Genomic DNA, 22,772 nt, shown 5'->3' with positions numbered 1-22,772 from the left:
AAAAATTGTATTGAAACCGTTAGTAACTATTCTACTATGAATTTTGGGGTCCTGGCAACTGAATTGAAAAAAAATGTACATACTAATTACAAAATTGCATTTGAAGTCGAATCAGATCCTGAGGTATATATCAGACATGCTATGTGTAACTACACATCATTTACATAAGCTACAATACAATCAAGCGGTGCCATTCACCTAATTACAAGTAAATTTAGATGTTTCACAATACATTTTCGCATAAAATTACAATGACGTTTACCGGTTTTGATAAACTTTGGTCCAGAGGCATTGAATAGAATGGAATAAGGATCACAAAAGTTTTTAGAACCTCTTTACTCCAAATGTTTGCCCTTTGTGCTTTATGAGGTAATATGATACGTTGATAGAAGGAGATTGGCTATGATATTGTAAATTGAAACTTCCACTTTACGGAAGTTGTAGACCTGAACGAAGGTTATGCTTAATGCAATATTTTAATAGCACATGCCATAATCTTCCTGTAGTCAACCGTACCGAACTTTTTTTGCCGTTTAGGGATTTGTGATAGATTATTGAATACCGAACTAATATCGCGTTGTCATTTTTATTGCAAACGAATGAAATTACAAATGCCCGTCTAGAGTAAAACGTTAAATTTTGTCTTATCTATTTAACAATTTCTGTAACGAGGCCGGCTGCAATTGTAACGCCACCAACACGCAACATAATTCTACCAAGTTCCTTGAAATCCGCGTACCGTTCCATGCAGATTGGTCGCTGGAACTCTATATCTACTGAAGCACAAGAATTATTACCCAAACAGCGAGGATTCTTTTTAACAACTTCACCAGTTCCTTTGTGTAGTTGAGCTTTGAGTTTGCAAATCGTTGCGGGTTCAATCAAGGATTGATGGTGAAGGAGAACCGGGTAACCCAAGGTGATTGGAACTTTAATATTAAACACTACTATCCGGGCCCTAATCCTAGTTGCCAAAGGAATTGGATTATAGATGTCACTGAGAATGTAGCCAACAGAGATATTGGCGATGTCGATGTTAGCTAAAGTAATCGAGACCTGATCTCCCGCGAAACAAGTCGTGTATTGCACTTCGTCTATGGAAATGTTCTTAACAACTGCCTGTTCTTTACTGGGACACACAAGAACTTTATCGTTCACGCATACTATACCGGATTCGATACGTCCCGAAATGCAGAAACCTGAACCGGTGCCCTTGAATATGTCCGACACTGACATGCGGAACGGTTTATCGATTGAACGATCCGGAGTTTTGAAAGAGTCTGAAACAAAGAGAATATTATCAACAAGGGTATACTCTCACTCATTTTTGTGTTACTCACCAATAACCTTCAGCAAAGTTGGACCCTTGTACCACTTTAGCAGCTCGTCGTCGGTAGGATCTTTGACGAGATTTTCTCCGGTGAGCCCAGAGCAAGGAACATAAACCACATCCGATTCCTTAAATCCGGCCTGCTTCAGGAAGACCTTCAACTTGCCAACGATTTCGTCAAATCTTTGCTTAGACCAGCCGACAGTGTCCAGTTTGTTGACGACAACGCCCAGCTGGTTCACACCGAGAGATCGCACCAGTAACGCGTGTTCACGCGTTTGTCCACCCTGCTCAAAGCCTGTCTCGAACTCACCCCTGGTGGCATCTACTACCAGCAGTGCTACGTCCGCCTGATTCGCACCGGAGATCATGTTCGGTATGAAGTCCTTGTGACCGGGAGCATCTAGCAGTGTGATCTGATTCAGAAGTATAAAAAGATAACTTATAAACTATAAAATATAACAAAGATTTGTAGGACTATAGTATTATATTCGAGCTTAGCAGAAAAGTGAATAAGATTCATAAGAGTGCTTTCGAACAACGAGTATATTCAAAAAGAATAAATAATGTTAACGTTGTTCAAAAAATGTTTAAACAAATCTGTGAAACTCTAAATATTGATTAGAATTGCCGATAATAATCGAGCTAACTTGTATACTGCCCATGATCGCATATTTGTAACATTTGCATTTTTGTCGATTTTGAGATAAGCACATGAATCATCTCCAAATTGCTAGCTCTTCCAGCTGACCAGGTGAAATAAAAAAGTTTGTTTCGAAAAACTCGAAAAAACTACCAAGTTGTTTTGTAACATTAAGCAAAGTGACCGCATAACCGTAACACTGGAAAACTTTATTGCCGGTACGCCATGCGCTGTGTACAATTTTTTTTGAAAATAGATGGCATTCAAATACCAAGTAATGGAAATGTTTCTACCGAAGATTCCAACTAGATAAAGTTTTTGTGCAATTTTTGGGAATTTTTAGAAAATCATTGAGATTTGCATACTTATGCATATTACAAACTTCATCGTTCCATTTCTACCATGCCTACTTTTGTCGATTGTTACAAATATGCGATCATAGGCAGTATATATAGTTCTCAATTTACCAATTTAAAGAATATCGAGTCTCCAGCTAACTAAAGGCGGCTTATTTTTGCAAATCTCCAAAACAAACTTTTTATAGAAGCACCTGGGGTCTAGGGTGGGTGTACCAATTGCCGCCATACATAAGAACAACTTTTTTTTAAATAAGTAAAAGGCATGTGGGTGGACTTTATATATCAATCGAAAGGTTTTACTTCCTGCTCCTTAGAACATCAAAATTGATTAATCCATAATAGGAACGCATGCACCAGTTGTGGCACTATCCTTATTTTTTTTCCTTATTTGGCAAATCCCATTGTTTTCTCATGGGACTGGCCAAATAGGGACCACTAGTGCGACAACTGGTGTAAAGGACGTCAAAAATTAAGCAAAATCAATTTTTACAATTATGCTTTGCTTGTTTTGGAGGAGATCAAAGGTTTTATCGTATCATATGAATATGCTTCATTGATATGAACTTGGTTTGCGGTGATTTGATTGGCCATTTGGCATATAAAGCACTAGTGCGACAACTGGTGCTATGGGGGAGGTTCCTTCATCAGTGCTGCCACCTGGAAAAGTTTAGAGAGAAAGTAGAACCATTGAAATTTGACTAGGCTGCGAAATGGTGAGTTGACATCCGGGAAGGGGCGCCTAACATAGCTCTGGTCCTCACAAGTTCCAATACTCACGCTTCCCCAGGTCTTGCGATGCCAATGGACCGCCAGCTAAGGGTTGCGCACTTAGCTGGAAGTGCAGCCTGGGCACTGTTGTCCTTCTGACATCAGCTAGAGTGAGAGGGTGCGTCCTGTGGGGTCTGCCTAGGATGTGGTGGGGTTCGACAGTGGGCTCTGTTGAACTCCTATAAAAAGCTGCATGTGTCCCCAAGCAGGCCCTATCAAAGCGACCGTGTGCCGCTCAAAGCGCACTAGCCTAGTCCTGGTGTTGGGTGGGACTTAAAACAAATTTGTCCCGACTGATAAGGAGGTGCGGCTCCAACAGCGTCTGTTCTGGCATCCAGCGGCTGAGTATGAAATGCTATTCCCCGGAAGCTATACCTAAGATGGCAGCCCCATCTCGGTGGATAGGGAACCTTGGGCCAACAACCTACTGTTCCCGAAACATCAATTTGTTCGAGAATCCGATAATGAAAGAATACGGACTGATTTTACGGCGACGACTCTTAGCGCGAAACAACGGACACGAATAGGAACATGGAACGTTTTAACCCTAGCCCAGCAGGGTAAATTGGCACAACTCTGCGCTTATGAAGTGGGAACCTATAAGTGAAAGGATAATCATTGCCAGATTTAGAACACGGGTCCGAATCCTTACTATAATCCAATGTTATGCGCCAACCGATGCTGCCGATCTGCAAGACAAAGAGAACTTCTACAGTCAACCCAATGCCGTCGTAGATAGAATTCCAAAGGGTGATATCAAGATCTGTTTGGGCGACTTCAATGCGAAGATCGGATCCGACAACTCGAACCATGAGCGCATTATGGAACGCCATGGTCTCGGAGAAATGAGCGAAAACGGAGAGCTGTTCGCAGAATTTTGTGGTAATAACGACATGGTGATCGGGGGATCGCTCTTCCCTCATCGACCGGTTCACAAGGTCACGTGGGTCTCCCGTGACGGCTTTACAGAAAATCAAATCGACCACATCTGCATCAGCCGAAAATGGAAACGGAGCCTTCTTGATGTACGGAATAAACGTAGTGCCGATATCGCGTCTGATCATCACCTCCTCATCGGCGAAATACGCCTGCGAATTGCGCGGATTCGTCGGCAGGAGGAAAAAATTGGACGACGATTCAACACACGCCGACTGGAGGATGCCACGGTGAAACGGTCCTTCGTTGAAGAACTGGAGACGCGTGCTGCAGATATTCCGGAAGGTGGCAGCGTGGAAGACCAATGGACCGCCATCAAGAATGCCTTCATCACCACCAGCGAGAACAATCTGGGCGAACTACGCACCCAGAGAAAACAATGGATTACCGATGAGACATGGAGAAAGATAGAGGAGCGAAGAGAAGCCAAAGCCACGATAGAGCGATCGAAAACCAGAGGAGCCAAAGTCTTAGCCCGTCAACGATACGCGGCTCTTGAGAAGGAAGTAAAACGTTCATGTCGACGGGACAAGCGAGCGTGGGCAGACTCTCTGGCCGACGAAGGAGAGAGAGCCGCCGCAACTGGGGACATTCGCCTCCTCTACGATATCTCACGACGCTTAACCGGGGCGAAGATGAATGCAACGATGCCTGTGAAAGACGCGAATGATCAGTTATTGACCGACCCAACTAACCAGCTGAAACGCTGGTTCGAGCACTTCAAACAACTTTTTCAAGTGCCAACCAGGCCATCACCACTTCGGCATGATCTGCCTAGGATCCGACGTATAACACGCGTCAATACCGAAGCTCCATCACTGCTATAGATTCAAACAGCCATTCAAAGCATGAAATCGAATAAAGCCCCAGGGGTCGACCGCATATCAGCCGAGATGCTCAAAGCTGACCCCATGACATCCGCTCAACTACTGCATCGTTTATTTCGTAATATCTGGGACACCGCAACGTTCCCGGTCGACTGGATGCAAGGTATCTTAGTGAAGGTGCCCAAAAAGGGTGACCTGACTGTATACGATAACTGGCGAGGCATTATGTTGCTGTGTACCGTTCTCAAAGTTCTGTGCAAAATTATCCTAGCCCGAATTCAGGAGAAGATCGATGCGACTCTCCGGCGGCAGCAAGCTGGATTCCGTGCCGGAAGATCCTGTGTGGAGCATATTGTCACGCTCCGCATCATTCTGGAGCAGGTCAACGAATTCCAAGAGTCCCTTTACTTGGTATTCATTGACTACGAAAAAGCTTTCGACCGTCTCAATCACGAGAATATGTGGGGCGCCCTGAGACGCAAGGGAGTTCCTGAGAAAATCATCGGCCTCATCGAGGCACAGTACGAGGCCTACTCGTGTAGAGTGCTACACAATGGGGTCTTGTCCGACCCTATCCGGGTCGTAGCTGGTGTGAGGCAAGGATGTATTCTATCACCGTTACTGTTCCTCATCGTAATCGACGAGATTCTGGTAGATGCGATTGACCGTGAACCAAACCGCGGCCTGTTATGGCAGCCTATAACCATGGAGCACCTAAATGAATTCGAATTGGCGGATGATGTTGCACTCTTCGCGCAACGGCGCTCTGATATGCAGAGTAAGCTCAACGACCTTGCCGAGCGCTCCTCTTAGGCAGGTTTAATCATCAACGTCAACAAAACTAAATCGTTGGATGTAAACACGGTGACTCCTTCCAGTTCACAGTAGCCGGGCAACCAGTGGAGAATGTTGAAAGCTTCCAATATCTTGGTAGCCAAATGGCGTCAGACGGTGGTACCAAGATCGACATAGGCGCACGGATCAAGAAAGCAAGGGCTGCCTTTGCGAGTTTGAGAAATATCTGGAAAAACAGGCAGATAAGTGAACGCACCAAAATACGAATTTTCAACTCTAACATGAAATCTGTGCTGTTATACGCTAGCGAAACATGGTGTGTATCAGTGGAGAACACTCAACGGCTGCAGGTGTTCATTAACAGATGCCTATATAATTCGTATATAATTCGGGCCTGGTGACCTCACAACTGGATCTCAAACAACGAGCTCCATCGTCGTTGTCATCAGAGGCCGATAGCAACAGAAATTCGGGATCGGAAGTGGGGCTGGGTCGGCCACACTCTACGTAGAGGCGGAAACGAAATCTGTAAACAAGCATTAGACTGGAACCCAGCGGGACATCGCAGCAGAGGCAGACCCAGAGGCTCATGGCGGAGAAGCCTCAATAAAGAAATAAAAGAAGTCGACCGAAATCTAACCTGGCAACAGGTTAAAGCGATAGCCGGGCATCGCTCAGGATGGAGATCTTTCAAGTCGGCCCTTTGCACCACCGGAGGTGTACAGGATCCATAAGTATTTATATATAATATATATAATATGAAGGTATTTATATATAATATGAAGGTATTTAATATTTGACATCTCTCGTGAAGGTTTATATTTCTAATCCCATGTTTTTGCATCATCCCCTTAATATGAGCAATCAATGCATCATAATTTGCAACAATCGTTAAATACCAACTTTTATAGAATCTGACTCCTAAAATATTTATATTGCAAACTTCCTTTATCTTTCAAGTCGGCCCTTTGCACCACCGGAGGTGTACAGGACCCATAAGTAAGTAAGTAATTGAAATTTGACATGGCATGATATAGAAAATGAGAATTAAAATGTCTCTAGAACGTTATAGTTTTTTTTTGTCTAACAATTTTTAATTTGTGGGGTTAGAAATTCAACAATCTTAAGCATTAACTGCTTATTCGAAAAAAAATATAAAAATCGAGATATCATGTCTGTTTTGTGTGCTTTTAAAATTATAACCCCGTGAACCAAGATTTTTTCGAGAAACGCCCTTAATTTTTGTTTTATAACAAAAATATACTTCATTTTCTATATCACACCGTGAGAAATTTCAATGATTCTACTTCTTCTCTCGATGACAGCTGGTGGTCTTCTCCTCCCCTATAGCCACAACCGGTACATATAGCCTATATAGTTATACCAATTACCAATTTGAGTTTTAAAACGTAGTAGTTGGAGAGACGGTGCCTGATGACAAAAGAACGATCGGCATATGGATAAATTTGACAAAAAAAAATTCTTGTATGGCAGGCAACTTGTTTCTGTGACAAAAAAAAATGCAATTTTTCACCACAGGAACCATCAACGGCAAAATTTATCGCAATCGCAACGAATGCATTAAAAAGCTTCTTGTTCCTCTATGTATATCGTCAGCATGACGACCCACCACTATTCTGGACTATTTGGGCTGCCACACTACCCCTATTCGCATAAGAGTCCCATATCAGTTTTCCTCAACTTGAGCAATTTGCAGTTGATTTTTTTAACTCGTTTCACATGAAGAAACACAAAAAAATCTAATAAATTGATAAAAACTGCAAACTTTCTGAATATTTGACTTCTTCTTTTCTTCTTATTTGACTATTTTTTTTATATATGTACAATGCAATGGGACTTATAATTGGGCCATATTTTGTTTTGTTTGTAATAGAGTCAAAATCTGGAATGTATCTGTTATGCGAATAAAATATCAAGATGGGACAACACAAGTGGGTTTTGATTTTCAAATTTCTATTACAAAGCATACTATTTTATCAGTTTTTCTCAAACAATTTCATGCTAATTTCTGAAAGAAAATCAAAATCGACAAAAATCGACATGGGACATGGACATGGGCAGTACCTACATTGATGGATCAGATTAAAACTCTTAATCGATTTTATATTTGGTTAATAACTCAATTGTTTCAAAAGCTACAACCGTGATTATTGATTCTGGTGCAAGATACATTCATCCTTTATCGCACCAAACCATTAAATCATCGACAAACTAGCGCAATTCGCTACAATAATAAAAAGAAAAAATCGACGAAAAGAAATCGATCAATACAGTTACGCCCCTATGAAACTATGCGCGAGATTTGAAATCAATTTCGTCGGTTAAGAAGTCATTCTACCAAATTGACCTGAATTACGTCCAATCGAGCGATACTGGGCACTTATTAAGCGGTTCTTACGGAAGAATGGCCAAGAAGCACAATCTGTCGATGATTAAAAAATGTGGTCATCTACGAGCCGGAAGATAATGAAGAAAACTGTAGAAAGGCTGATGAAAGGTATTCGTCAAAAATACCTTCATCGGCTTCGTAAATAGTAGCGCTTTGGAAATAATCAGATTTCTTTCTAAATGTTAAGATGATAGTGATTTTAATTTAAAAAATATCTCCAGAACAATGTGCCCTCTATATAACATGAACAGTCCTTATCTTCGTGTAAACTCTTATCTATGAAGATTACAATGTCAGATACTTATCGATAACAGAATTCCAGATCAGAAGTGAATTAATTTCATTTCCTTCACTGTATTCAATTCATACCTGCTTGTTCACCGTTTCGAACCGCGAGCTCCCAACGTCCATCGTGATGCCCCGTTCCCGCTCTTCGCCAGTTTCGTCCAGCACCCAAGCGTACATGAAACTCTGCTTTCCGAGCTTTTTGCTCTCTTGTTCGTTTTTATGCATTACCCTCTGGCTGATGTTTCCGGTGTCGCACAGCAAGTGACCCATCAGCGTACTCTTGCCGGCATCGACGTGGCCGATAACCACCATATGGATGTGTTGTTTGTCTCCACCACGTTCCTTTTTGAACAGTTCCTGAGCATTGCGTTGGAGCTCCTTTGGCAATGGTTTAGGCGTTTGAAATAATTTTGTGTCGTCGGCACTTTCCTGTACTGGTGTGTTGCGACCAGATACGGACGGAGACTGCACCCGAGGACTGTTGATCTCGAAACCTCTCGTGACGTTGGGATTCTTTGCCTTTGGTGTAATAAGGATCGTTGGATGCGGTGGCTCATCTACGGGAGCCGCCACTTTCAGTTGAGGTGGGAGTTGACCTAATAGTTTGCCCGATTCTTCCAGCAAACGGTTACCGATGCCTGTGTGAAGTGAACAAAAAAAATTCCTTAATTTGCTTGTATAACAGGGTTTCGAATAATATTTCTATATTATACCAACAAAGCTGTTTTTTGAGATCACAGATGACTAAAAACAACAAAATTATATAGAGATTTAGATAATTGGTGGTGAATTCGCACGATGGTAGCTTTTTGAATATTACTGAGATAAGAGAATGGCGGCGATGTTCCGATGTTCGATACAATCTCGTGATGAGTGGCTGCCTCTTCCTATTGGAACGTACACACGGTCAAGACTCCACATCTCGTTTATTCAAACATCCATCAAAATTTACCAACAGCGGCACGAAAAATCAATTTATTCGACCAACAATATCACACAAGGACGCAGCGCGGGCAGATGCGCTGCAGCAAGTTACGACGGAAGACGGAAGCGGAGACAGCAGACCCGCCTTTTTCAGGAGAAGAAACGCCGGATGGGAGCATCTTGACGGACGAACGTGTGGTGATCCAAAGGTGGAAGCAGCACTACGAGGAACATTTGAATGGCGCTGAGAGTACAGGCAGTGAAAGTCAAGGCAGAGGAGGAGATGACTACGTCAGTTCAGCAGACGATGGAAGCCAACCACCCCACCCACCTTGAGGGAAGTTAAGGATGCCATCCAACAGCTGAAGACCAATAAAGCAGCTGATAAGGCCGGTATCGGAGCTGAGCTCATCAAGATGGGCCCGGAAAAGCTGGCCACTTGCCTGCACAAACTGATAGTCAGAATCTGGGAAACCGAACAGCTACCGGAGGAGTGGAAGGAAGGGGATATATGCCCCATCTAGAAGAAAGGCGACAAGCTGGAGTGTGAGAACTTTCGAGCGATCACCATCCTTAATGCCGCCTACAAAGTGATATCCCAGATCATCTTCCGTCGTCTGTCACCATTAGTGAATGAGTTCGTGGGTAGTTATGGAGCCGGTTTCGTTGACAGCCGCTCGACAACGGACCAGATCTTTACTGTACGGCAAATCCTTCAAAAATGCCGTGGATACCAGGTCCCAACGCACCATCTGTTCGTTGATTTCAAGGCGGCATACGACGGTATAGACCGCGTAGAGCTATGGAAAATTATGGACGAGAACAGCTTCCCTGGGAAGCTTACCAGACTGGATGGCAACGGCAACGGTGGATGGTGTGCAAAACTGTGTGAAGATTTCGGGCGAACACTCCAGATCGTTCGAATCGCGCCGGGGACTGAGACAAGGTGATGGACTATCGTGCCTGTTGTTCAACATTGCGCTAGAAGGTGTCATGCGGAGAGCCGGGTTGTAATAGCCGAGGTACGATTTTCAACAGATCCAACATTTATTTGTTTCGCGGATGACATGGACCGAATGTCGGCCGAACATTTGCAAAGGTGGCAGAACTGTACACCCGCCTGAAACGTAAAGCAACAAAAGTTGGACAGGTGGTGAATGCGTCAAAGACAAAATACATGCTTGTGGGCGGAACTTAGCGCAACAGGGCCCGCCTGGGAAGCAGTGTTACGATAGACCGGGATACCTTCGAGGTGGTCGAGGAATTCGTCTACCTAGGATCCTTGCTAACGGCTGATAACAATGTTAGTCGTGAAATACGAAGGCGCATCATCTGTGGAAGTCGGGCCAACTACGGGCTACAGAAGAAACTGCGGTCAAAAAAGATTCGCCACCGCACCAAATGTGTCATGTACAAGACGCTAATAAGACCGGTTGTCCTCTACGGACATAAAACATGGACAATCCTCGACGAGGACTTGCAAGCACTCGGAGTATTCGAGAGACGGGTGCTTAGGACAATCTTTGGCGGTGTGCAAGAAGACGGTGTGTAGCGGCGAAGAATGAACCACGAGCTTGCTACGAGTAACTCTACGGCAAACCCAGTATCCAGAAGATAGCTAAAGCCGGAAGGGTACGATGGGCAGGACATGTTGCAAGAATGCCGGACAGCAACCCTGCAAAGATGGTGTTCGCTTCCGATGCGGCAGGTACGAGCGCAGCAAGCGAGATGGGCAGACCAGGTGCAAAACGACTTGGCGAGCGTGGGGCGTATTCAAGAATGGAGAGATGCGGCCTCGAACCGTGTATTGTGGCGTCAAATTGTTGATTCAGTGTTATCTGTTTAGATGTACACTAAATAAATGAATGAATGAATATCACACACGAACGACCGAAGCGCCAACTTGAGGTTTGTGCAACTTCACTACAAATGCTCAAACATGTTCGGCGAACCTTGACTCCGCCCCGACAACTCAAACCAAAATCAAACCGTTTTAATTTTTTACAACCGAGACGCCGAGACTGTCAAATGGTTGTTCGAACAAACTTCACACACGTTCAAACAAAGCAGCAACCAAAGCGTTTCCTTGGGGGGCGGAGTCAATGCTTGTTAAACTGCTTGACTGGTGTGTAGGCGCTTCCATGTGGACTTGTTGATAACTAATCGGATCGGCTTAGCTTCCCTTCAGTTTCAAGTAGGCTTCTTTCTAACTAACGTGCCATAGACCAGTGCATGATGACGTAGGTTGACAGTTCACAGAGCTTTTTCACCGGGACTTAGCCTCTGGCGAAGCTTCCGATTAAATTGTTTCGTCATTTTATTCGCATGTAGATGTCCTTTGCAATTGATTTCATGCTGAATGCAAAGAATATCATTGAAATATTTGGATCACAGCAATTTTAAACTAAAAATATGAATTTTAATTTTCTCATAATTGATTTTTCTTTCAACACCTTGTAAACAAGCTCTGTGAACTGTCAAAATAAGTGAGGTTAAGTTAGAGTTTGCATTGGTCTATTATATCAATGTCATCGGCGAATCCAAGTAACCGGAAGTAACGTTTAATGCAAACACTTTAGTCGAAAGGAGCTAGGGACCCAGGAACAAACGACCTGCACTTTGCCGTCACGTTTGAAAGCATTCCTGAAATTAAAAATTAATCCGCTAATCGTGTCAAATTGTCCGGAAATCTTTATCTATCATAACTGCTACTAGTTCGACATGTCCGCAGCATTTGACTAATGACTAACACATTGCGTAAGCGGTTTAGCATTTAACTTCCATGTGCTATTAGCGTGGTACAGCTAATCGCTTCATGATGGCGGAAGATCTATTTTCCCAGCTGTTGACCTTGTCCTACAATACAGCCCTGTTCGTCATCGCGCGATATTGCAGTTGCAGCAATCTTTTTTGCCTTTCTCGTTCAACAAAGTTGTACTGGAATACACTGACGTCTGATTTTATAAATACGTACCGCGTGAGTCGCGACCCTAGTGTACAATAATTTAACTTCAAAACAATCTTTTCATAGCAGGCTCAGAGGCCCATAGTGTTACATACACCGCGTAAAATGCATAAATCACAACAACCGCGTAAAACCCGGAAACTGCGTAAAAAGCCGTTAAATACCAAAATTCGTTTAAAACCGCGGTTAATCTATTTTAAGCGGTTTTCTCAAGTTTCCCGACCTTTTTGAAGAACCGCGTGTAAAAATAACTTTTAGGAAAAAATCCGCGTAAATCATACGACTCCTTCTGGTTCTTTATTCATGTGAATGTTGGTAACGGAGTTCAGTTCTTCACAGAAATTGCAATCTTGCCCATGCTGCATTTGTTTCCTCTAACAAACGTATCCAGCGTAGTGCCTGCGATGCTACCACCCGAGCAGGAGAAATCGGCTAAATAATACCTAATTCTGTTATTGATACCATACTCTGTTATGAACTAGCCCTGCATAAGAGGTAAAATACCAAAGTGATAATACCAAAACCCTGATTAATCCACCTAGCGGTAATGGTGCCTTTCTCGTGCATTATAAAAATAGTATTTTGGCCATTACTCTTGAGCCCATAGTCCGATCTGCCCAATTTTCAATAGGAAGTAATGGTAGAGTATCCTGCGTCGAATGCAATTTGTTGCGAGTAAATCGGTTAAGGATAAGTGCCTGAAAAATGAGTGACATTTTTTTACTCAATTTTTCTATAAAAAAGTGGTATTTTGGCCATAACTTCCGAGCCCATAGTCCGATCTGACCTATTTTCAATAGGAAACAATGGCAGAGTATCCTGCGTCGAATGCAACTTGTTGCGAGTAAATCGGTTAAGAATAAGTGCATGAAAAATGAGTGACATTTTTTTCTGTAATAAAAGTGATATTTTGGCCATAGCTTCCGAGCCCATAGTCCGATCTGACCAATTTTCAATAGGAAACAATGGCAGAGTGTCCTGCATCGAATGCAACTTGTTGCGAGTAAATCGGTTAAGGATAAGTACCTGAAAAATGAGTGACATTTTTTTTGGGTGGGTGCGCACAGACGAACACACATACACACACACACACACACACACACACATACACACAGACATCACCTCAATTCGTCGAGCTGAGTCGATCGGTATATAACACTATGGGTCTCCGGGCCTTCTATAAAAAGTTCGTTTTTGGAGCGATCATATAGCCTTTACCGTATACTTAGTATACGAGAAAGGCAAAAATTAGTGGTATTGAAATACCTAAGCATGTTATGCCTCATGTATTCTGCATATAAGTTTTTGGTATTATTTTTTGGTATTTTACCTATTATGCAAGGCTACTTCATACCAATTTCTGATATTGAGGTCGTCGCTCCTGCTCGGGCACTGGCGGATCAATCATCTCTAATATTGGTAGTGCCACTCCCACTTGTGACTGCAAAATCGCTTTCGCGTGGCACGGCAAATGCTGGGTAAAGCGTACCATTGGTACTTCGCGTACGTGAAGAAATGAAATAGACCCCATCTCGCGGCCCTTAGCCTCTTACCCAGCAACTCCTACCCTAGCTCCTCATGGTGCTGGACGGGATATGAGCAACCTTAGGGAAGATCGGGTAACGAACCCCGGCGGGAACTATGGTCGTACACTAAATTAATGATTTTTGTGTGTGTTACTTCTACGTGAAGTTAAACGATTTACAATGATATGGAAATGCTAATATCATCTTCCAAACTTAGACGCACATGTTCATGATAGAATTAGAGGCGAAAGTATAGAACTGATAGTTCCGTTAGGATACGGCAGGCATGAAGAATGTTTTTATAGAAGTCGATTTGAAAGCGAGCGGAGGGCAATATTTGTGATGGCACATATCACACGACCTTCCTTCTGCCAAGCTCCCGTATGAAGGGGGAGGGAAGAATATCAGTGTGGAAGCTGTGGCCAGTGGAGATATATCAGCTTCCACACTGATATTCTTCCCTCCCCCTTCATACGGGAGCTTGGCAGAAGGAAGGTCGTGTGATATGTGCCATCACAAATATTGTCCTCCGAATCGACTTCTATAAAAACATTCTTCATGCCTGCCGTATCCTAACGGAACTATCAATTCTATACTTTCGCCTCTAATTCTATCATGAACATGTGCGTCCAAGTTTGGAAGATGATATTAGCATTTCCATATCATTATGGTCGTATGCTGACAGGGAAGGGAAGGTGCAAATCTTACTGAGCGTTTGTTATCCATGTTAGGAGCGGCTGATCATCGTCCGAGTGCCACCGAGGGACTCTAAGTGAAACTGTGCACCATGGTCCCCCGGAAAAAAGGAGGAATGGTCCTCCGGAAATTTAGGGGGTTTTGTGTCAGGTCCTGCAAGCCAGCCTTTAAAAAAAAATTACGCAACTAATAATCAAGAGAGTACGGACCGGAATTCGGACCGTGGATTCGGCATCGTAGCGCTGTAGGAGGTTTGTTGGAAGGGACCAATGGTGCGAACGTTTAGAGGTAGTCATACCATCTACCAGAGCAGCGGCAACACACACGAGCTGGGAACACCTTCATAGTGATGGGCAAAATGCAAAGGCACGTAATCGGGTGGTGGCCGATCAATGAGAGAATGTGCAGGTTGAGGATCAAAGGCCGGTTCTTCAACTTCAGTATAATCAACGTCCATAGCCCACTCCGGAGGCACTGATGATGATAAAGGCGTATTCTACGCGCAGCTGGAACGTGAGTGCGACAGCTGCACAAGCCACGACGTCAAAATTATCATAAGAGATTTGAACGCTCAGGTTGGCCAAAAGGAGGAGTTTAGATTGGAAAGTTCAGCGCCCACCGGCTGACGATCGAAAACGGCCTACGACTAATTGATTTTGCCGCCTCCAAGAATATGGCCATTCGCAGCACCTACTTTCAACACAGCCTCCCGTATCGGTACACCTGGAGATAACCACTGCAGACAGAATCACAAATCAACCACGTTCTGGTTGATGGACGGCACTTCTCCGACATTATCTACACACTTGAAATTCGAGATTTTACGATTGCCGAGAATCCAACTGTCGGGATCTCGGCAAGAATTTCGACGAATCTCGGTAAATTTTTTACCGAGATTTCGGAAAACATTACCGCGTCATCGTTAACAGTTACCGAGATCTCGGTAAAAAGTCAAATTTGATGAATTTTGGTAAAATTATGTCGAAATTTTGGTAAAAGTATCGCCAAAATTCGTTAAAAAAAATACCGAGATCTCAGCGAAAAATTATAAAAAGGTCGGCAAACTAATTTAAGAGTGTACGTCAGGACATATCGTAGCGCTAACATCGACTATAACCACTATCTGGTCCAAAACTGCGCCCAAAACTATCCGTCATCAGCAATGTTCGGTACCGACAGCCGCCGCGTTACGACCTAGAGCAACCTGATGTCGCCACTGCATACGCGCAGCATCTCGAGGCAGCGTTGCCGGAAGAGGGTGAGCTCGAAGAGGCCCCACTTCCGGCAACGTAAAGTAAAGCGGAGTGCGAGGAGATGGAACAGCTGTGCCGTCCTCAAGAAACCCGCAAGTTCTATCAGAAGCTCAACGCATCCCGCAAAGGCTTCGTGCCGGGCGAATCGCGCCGGAAACTAAGACAGGGTGATGAACTTTCGTGCCTGCTGTTCAACATTGCGCTAGAAGGTGTCATGCGGAGAACCGGGTGTACCATACGATTTTCAACAGATCCAGTCAATCTATTTGTTTCGCTGATGACATGGACATTGTCGGCCGAACATTTGCAAAGGTGATAAAACTGTACACCCGCCTGAAACGTGAAGCAACAAAAGTTGGACTGGTGGTGAATGCATCGAAGACAAATTACATGCTTGTGGGCAGAACCGAGCGCGACAGGAGACCAATGGCAGTGTTACACTCGTTGAATTGCCTACTCATTCGTCAGGTACCCAAATGGAGTGGCAAATAAGTTTAATGCGTTTGGTGGATGCTTTAAAACCGTTCTCGGTGTGGTTCGGAATTTACCGTCGATTAGAACGTGGGCTTATGGATTTTTTTGCAGGTTAAGAAGATACTTCGAACTACCATTTACAGTACCTTGAAAATACCATTAAAAAAAAAGAATTAACACAGACAAACAGACATAACACTTGAGAATATTTCATCGTACAGTAAATTACTATCCAAATAAAATATTTATTAGCCTTATCAGTACGTGATTTTCCTAAATCAGAGTTAACAACAGACGCTGTTAATGTTCTCGTGACGATGAATTTGTTCGCCTAATGTACTAAGTGTTATGCCTGTTTGCTTGTTGAATTGCAGTTACATTATTTCTTTTTTTTTTGTTCATTTCATCAAAAATTTAAAAAAATCCTACAAAACTAAATTTAAACAAAAATTACAATACTTCTTAAAACTAAAAAATCGTAAAAAGTGTAAGTTACTAAATTAATACATTTCGACTGCAAAGAGCAGCGTGTACTTGTTTCCTGGAATATTGGTAAATTATCAGTGATGCCACGGCAGTTTTCATCTTTTAAATTTCCTAATGTGTTCCAGCACGATATCATCCGGCGAGGGATCGTTGAATCGAAAAGGCACCACCTGGTTTGCTTTGCTTACAAATCCATGTCGAACGCGCGTTCTATTGCGTTTTCTGTACCGCACGCACAATACACTAGCGAGCCCAGAACAAACATTGGTGCGGTTTGCCAGCTTGCGAGTCATGATACCACTAGCATCTATGAGACAGAGCTCATCGATCACCGGTTTCGATTCTATGATATCGCAATCAATAAATCCGTACTCGATGGGTTCGTCATTTTCGCTCTTTCCCAAAGCAGAAAGCCGGTGGGGTGTGATTTCCTCCGATTTATTTTTTATCAGAGCTGATTTGAGATCAACAATCCAATTATTCTGCGCTAGTGGAAGTTTGGGTGTATCGTTCACGGATGGACTTATAGAGCCGATCCCAGGTGGAGGTTTCTTAGCAGGTATTTTAAAGATATTCGGAACTACGAAACCGCCACTTTTTGTGGTAAGCGGACTTCCTATAGGAGTTTCTCCCTTGGACTGTAGGTGATGACGGGCCAAGTCGGACAGATTCGAAAACATACTTTCGGCAGAAGACGATGCCATGCCACTATCACTGTTAATTGAAAGGTCGGACAACTTTGGGACCAGTGAGTTTTTAATATGATCACTAGATTCTTCGTCACTGTAACTTTCACTATCGGTTTCGTTTTTCTGCATACGGGATTTTACAAGATCACTCAAGTTTAGGTTGGTCATGTTGTTCGGTGAACTTTGTCCAGTATTTGCATCAAATTTAACAGTAGGCAAATTAAAACGCGGTGGAACTTGTCCCATTGACTTGATAACAGTTGACAATTGAGATGTTTTAAAATCTTACCTTCCATAAGCAATCCAAGCAGAGCGCCCATCCGAGATAAATTGTTGGGTTGTACGTGAAAAATCAAACAAGGAACTAGTTAGAAATCTACTTCAACCGTTAAGTTACAAGCTTCGTTTGTTTATGGCGCCTGACTGTGCGACTGTTTAAATACATCAGCATTTAGTTTATTGTGAAATTATTTACAAAAGCTACATATCCGAATTTCACCATATTGTATTAGTGCATGGTGCTTATACTGGTGTTATTTAGCATGTAAATTTGTTCGGTGTTAGTGCTGATGTATAAAACGCATTCAATCATAAACAAACGTCTCATACGCTTCATAGATAATATCCGAGATAGTCACCTTTTTCAATGGGTTCCTGTGAGGCTTCTGGAGCAACCTTATCCACTGCTTCCAACTGCTGCGGCGTATTTTTGGTACTATTCAGAAGCTCATCCAAAGCATTGTTAAAGTCATAGTTGTGTTTCATAATTGCTTTTACCAGCTGCTGATCCGAAAGCGATTCACCCACAATATTTCTGATTTCGTCCATACAAGACATTAAGCGAGCTCTGTCCACTTCGTTCAATTCCGGTAGTTGGTAGCACTATGAACAAAACAATAAAAATGTTTGACGCGGAATTGAAATTAATTTTACTGCAATAACCCTACCTCGGAATCTCTTCTCTGAAGCTTGGAGCTTTCCGAGGGTGACTGTTCCGACTGCACCTCGTCATCGTCCTCCTCTTCGATGTTCTTGTTGTTGGCCAGAAAAGCGGACATACTGTGCTGCCCTCTAGCGCGGTCAAATATCCACTGTTGGGCGTCCGTCGGGGAGATGCATTCGTCCTCCATCGAGTGTCCGTAGGGATAGTCGTCATCATCGTCGTATTCTTGCGATACAAAACGGTACATAGGTGAGAGCGATCAAACGAATGGATGTTTCATTATTTACACTCACCGTCATAGTTCATAGTCCGCACGTTTCTATGGCGAGACATTTTGCTGTAGCTGTTTCTATTTGCTTTTCAGAACACTGTTTAAAACTCACACATTTAGCATTTGAATTCTCGAAATAGCTCAAAAATACTTTTAAGCTGAGGAATTCATATTTAAAATACTAAAATTTAAGAAATAAAATTGGAAAATATTGATTGCGTTGCAGTCTTGCTTGCACAAAATATTTTGTAGTACAAATTTAATGTCAAACCTCAGTGACAGATGTTTGGGATTATGTCATCATTACTTATTTTTTAATGATGATGACGATGATGAGTTTGCGTGCGGGAGTCCCTATAGGGGAGTGCTATCCGCAATTGACCTTTCCCGTCAAATTTTTTATTCGCTCAATCGATTCTTTGGCTTTATTTAGGCTGTGAACCATTCCACCGATTCGTTTAACTTTTAGTTAAAATTTGACAGTTCGATGGTTATTTCGCCGTGGTTAAAAATAACCCTGCTCCGGAATGGTTAGATTTGACAGTTCGATATTAAACCACCGACGAACCGACGTGTCACTGGCGCTCTCTGATTGTCTCACACTTTTTAACGGTCATTCGCTTTTGCGGGCGATCGCTCCTGTCAAATGAGCTAAGACACAACTCCGCTGCAATGTTAACACACGCACACACTTACCTCATTTCACCGTACAGTGATCGTTCGCTAATTGGGGCACGACCTCACCCCAACTAGCGAATGCCGTTCGCTAATTGGGGCGTTTTGACAAGCGTCAATGTTGTTTACTTTTTGCATTGAACAAAGGAAAATTTTACGCGCCAGAAAATATCGATCCCGCCAAACACGGAAACAAAACGTCAACTCGTTTTTGACATCACATTCTGACGTTTAGCTGCTTTTTAATTGGGTTTCGCCCCAATTAGCGAACCCCCAACTAAAAAGCGCCCCAACTAGAAAACCCCCAATTAGCGAACGTTCACTGTATTCGGTAAATTTTACCGAAATCTCAACAGCTGAACTGTTCGGTAATTTATTTTACAGATTTTTTGTAATTTTCTCCATTGCTCAACTGTCAAAATCACCGAAAATCAGTTAAATTATTTACCGAACAGTTCAGCTGTTGAGATTTCGGTAAAATTTTACCGTATACGCCATCCTGGACACGAAATTTTAGGAAATCGCCGGTTCCACCAATGTTCAAAATCTTCGGTTCGGCTCGGCGCTTTTTCTGCCAGCACTTCAGAGTGACCAGAGTTTCGGAGACAGGAGCGTCTTTACAGCTGGAAGTGGCTTGATAGCTAAAATCGGGACAATGCTCTGTGATAGGATTTCCGATCGGAGTACGGAACCTTCTCTATTCTTCATTGATGACCTGTCACTCTAATCGCTTGCGTCCGGAACATGAGCAACAAGTGCTGAACAATCTGGACTGTGGCGGAAGCAGTGATGCCCCATACCTTCGTAAGCATTTTCCCATCTTGGCACACGAGAATGGGCAGAGCACATCAAGCGATAGTCGCTAACTGAATGGAATCCGCAGCGATTTGAATGACCTGCTTCTGGCCGGCGTAATGGCGTTAAATTGCTTCCGAGTCATTTGGACCGAAAGAAGGGACAGATCGGTTGGCAGTTGAACCCGTAACAGTGGTATCCCGCACCAACAGTTGCTGCCGGCAAATAGATGAAACTAAAAAAGCAAGCACCCAGACGAAATTTTTGTTTTAAGTTTAGCATTTATGCATCAACGAATATCAAATAAACATATGTAAAGTATGTATTCTGATTCTGCTTTAAATAAATATGTTGAAAAAAGGATAATGCTTGAATTCATGTTCTTCTGCTTTTGAGAATAACAATACAATAACAATATAAATTTAAAGAATAATAAAGAGTAAAATTTACCCCACTCAGAAATAAATAAATACTAAATAGGTTAAAAGTCATACTAACTGGCTATTCGCCTGGTTGACCCCGCATTAGTTTAAACTTGGATAATACTGAGATAGTATAACTTCAATTTATAAGCGCATAGTATAACTTTCCAGTATATAAAAATAGTATAACGGCGTTTGAAACATTTTGGTTTTGTTTTTGATCTGTCAAAAACAATGAATAAACATTATTTTTCTATTTCTTTTAATATAATTTTAGATACACTATATTACTTTATTTATACAAGAGCAGAAGTTACATATAATTTTAACGGAAGTGCTTTCTATCATCGGCAAGTTTGATGATGGTGTCCACGTCGAATGCTCTTGTCCGGGGAGCAAGGATTCGACAACTCGATGATGGCAATTCCATGTTGAACGCGTTTCACAACGACGACATCCACCAGCTCAAGCATATTTCCGTAATCCAAATGCGGCTCCTCGAACTGTTTCACTTTCTTTCGTACATCGTTCATCATCGACACCCAGTGTTTATGCTTGGTCAGGATTTCCTTCTCCGTCGCCTCCTTCGGAATCGATCAACCAGTCCCAACTGACGACACCGTTCCAACATCTGGGTAAATCGCACTAGATAACCAGTGTTCTAGGGTCGTAGTGACACAGATCGTCGTTAACTATGCCCATTTCACCATTTCACTTTCTTTCTTGAGTACAGCGCATTTACGTATAAGTTACTCCTGTTCTGGGCTGGCTCCAGTGCCGTCTGTTTGGGAGAAAGTTTCAAGTTTCTTTTTGACCTCTACCGTTTAAGTTTAGGATTTATCTTCGTCCCACCTCTCCGCGTTGGCCACGGTGAAACGAATCGTTTTGGTTTATTTACTACAACCACCAATACGATCGCTCCGGGTAAAGATTTCCGATTTCGTCCTTTATTTTTTCCATCACGACTCGTGCGGTGACGGCTTTCTCCTGGAAGCACCTGCAAAATGAAAATTAATGATATATCAATCAACATGCGTATCGTTAGAATTATATCTATACACTTACGTATCAAAATTTAAATGTGGTTGGCCATACGCTGTAGGACTTCAATTCGATTGAATGAGCAGAAAACATGTCTCTTCGCACTTTTCAGGGAAAACATAATACAATTCTTAATAATGAAGCACAAAACAGCCTTAGTATAAATTTCAATGTTCGATACACTGAAAATATTGTACACGCTTGTATAATGTTCTTTTTCACGTGCAATGAACGTGTTTTATCACTCACCAATTTTATGTATAATCCACGTTCGATTCTGTATTAATGTTATTGAATTTTAACCACTTGCAAAAACTGTTTAATTCAACGTGTTTTGAACATCGTTCCACCAGTTCATGCTTTGGCGAAAACAGGAACATGGCGCTCAGTGATAATACCTCCTGGGAGGATTTAAAAACAGTTTTCGACGTTCTTAAAAATTGATTTACTTTGTTACATTTTCTGGACGAGTATGCACATTAACAAAGGTGAGTTAAAGCCTGAATTTTATCGGAATTTATTTATCAAACAAAATCTTTTTCCAGAGAGTATTGATTATGCGATTACGGAAGTTTCATGTGGGAAAACGATTTTTCAGACGAGCCGTTCAACACGCAACTGAGATGCATGTGGTAAACTATAAAAAAAAATCTGCGGAAGTATCTATAAGGATTTGCTTCTCAGAATCTGAGAAAACTGCAGGCTATAAGCTAGTGAATCAGTGTGAAAATCTTTGGGAATATCTAGCTAAATTATAGCAATAATCAGAAACAATTTAGCTAAATGATAACAACCAGACAAAATTCCAATTTATCGCAAATGTCATCATGTATTTCAATTGTATTAACAACAATAAAAGCAAATAAAAAATATGTTTATGTCGAATAATTATTTTATTGGTTACAGTTATTCATTGTTTTCCTGCGCAAGAAAATGTAATCCCTTAAAATTGAACGTGAAACGCTTTTGAAATTGTCTACTATTCCATGTCAATTTAACGTGTTTCGCATTATCATTCTTCAAGCAATTCAAATGTATCTAACGATCTGCATTTTGACATTTGGAACTGGAAATACACGATATTTCAATGTGTTCATCAATTAGTGAAAATTCATGTGTAAAACCAGTTGAGTGAACGTGTACAATATTTTCAGTGTAGTATACTTTTTATACTAAGCTTTGCTTTAATGTGAAATATCAATAAAATGATTAATATTTAAACTATTCTTGTTTATCCTAAATTCTGAGTGCCCTTA

At 42.2% G+C, this 22,772-nt stretch overlaps 1 protein-coding gene across 1 annotated transcript; it reads right to left on the bottom strand.

Annotated features, from left to right (window-relative positions):
- Positions 1-572: 572 nt before the first annotated feature.
- On the bottom strand, positions 573-18,845 carry LOC134226610 (protein HBS1). Its single transcript, XM_062707487.1, has 6 exons — positions 18,606-18,845; positions 18,317-18,537; positions 18,008-18,251; positions 8,438-8,994; positions 1,341-1,746; positions 573-1,280 (listed from the first exon to the last, which is right to left on the bottom strand). Exons 1-6 carry the CDS (start codon positions 18,643-18,645, stop codon positions 649-651), a joined length of 2,100 nt encoding a protein of 699 aa, XP_062563471.1. The 5' UTR covers positions 18,646-18,845; the 3' UTR covers positions 573-648.
- Positions 18,846-22,772: the final 3,927 nt, after the last annotated feature.

The sequence above is a fragment of the Armigeres subalbatus genome, chromosome 3, assembly GCF_024139115.2.
Source record: "Armigeres subalbatus isolate Guangzhou_Male chromosome 3, GZ_Asu_2, whole genome shotgun sequence".
NCBI classification, from domain to species: Eukaryota; Metazoa; Arthropoda; class Insecta; order Diptera; family Culicidae; genus Armigeres; species Armigeres subalbatus.
This window is presented reverse-complemented; position numbering and strand designations above follow the sequence as displayed.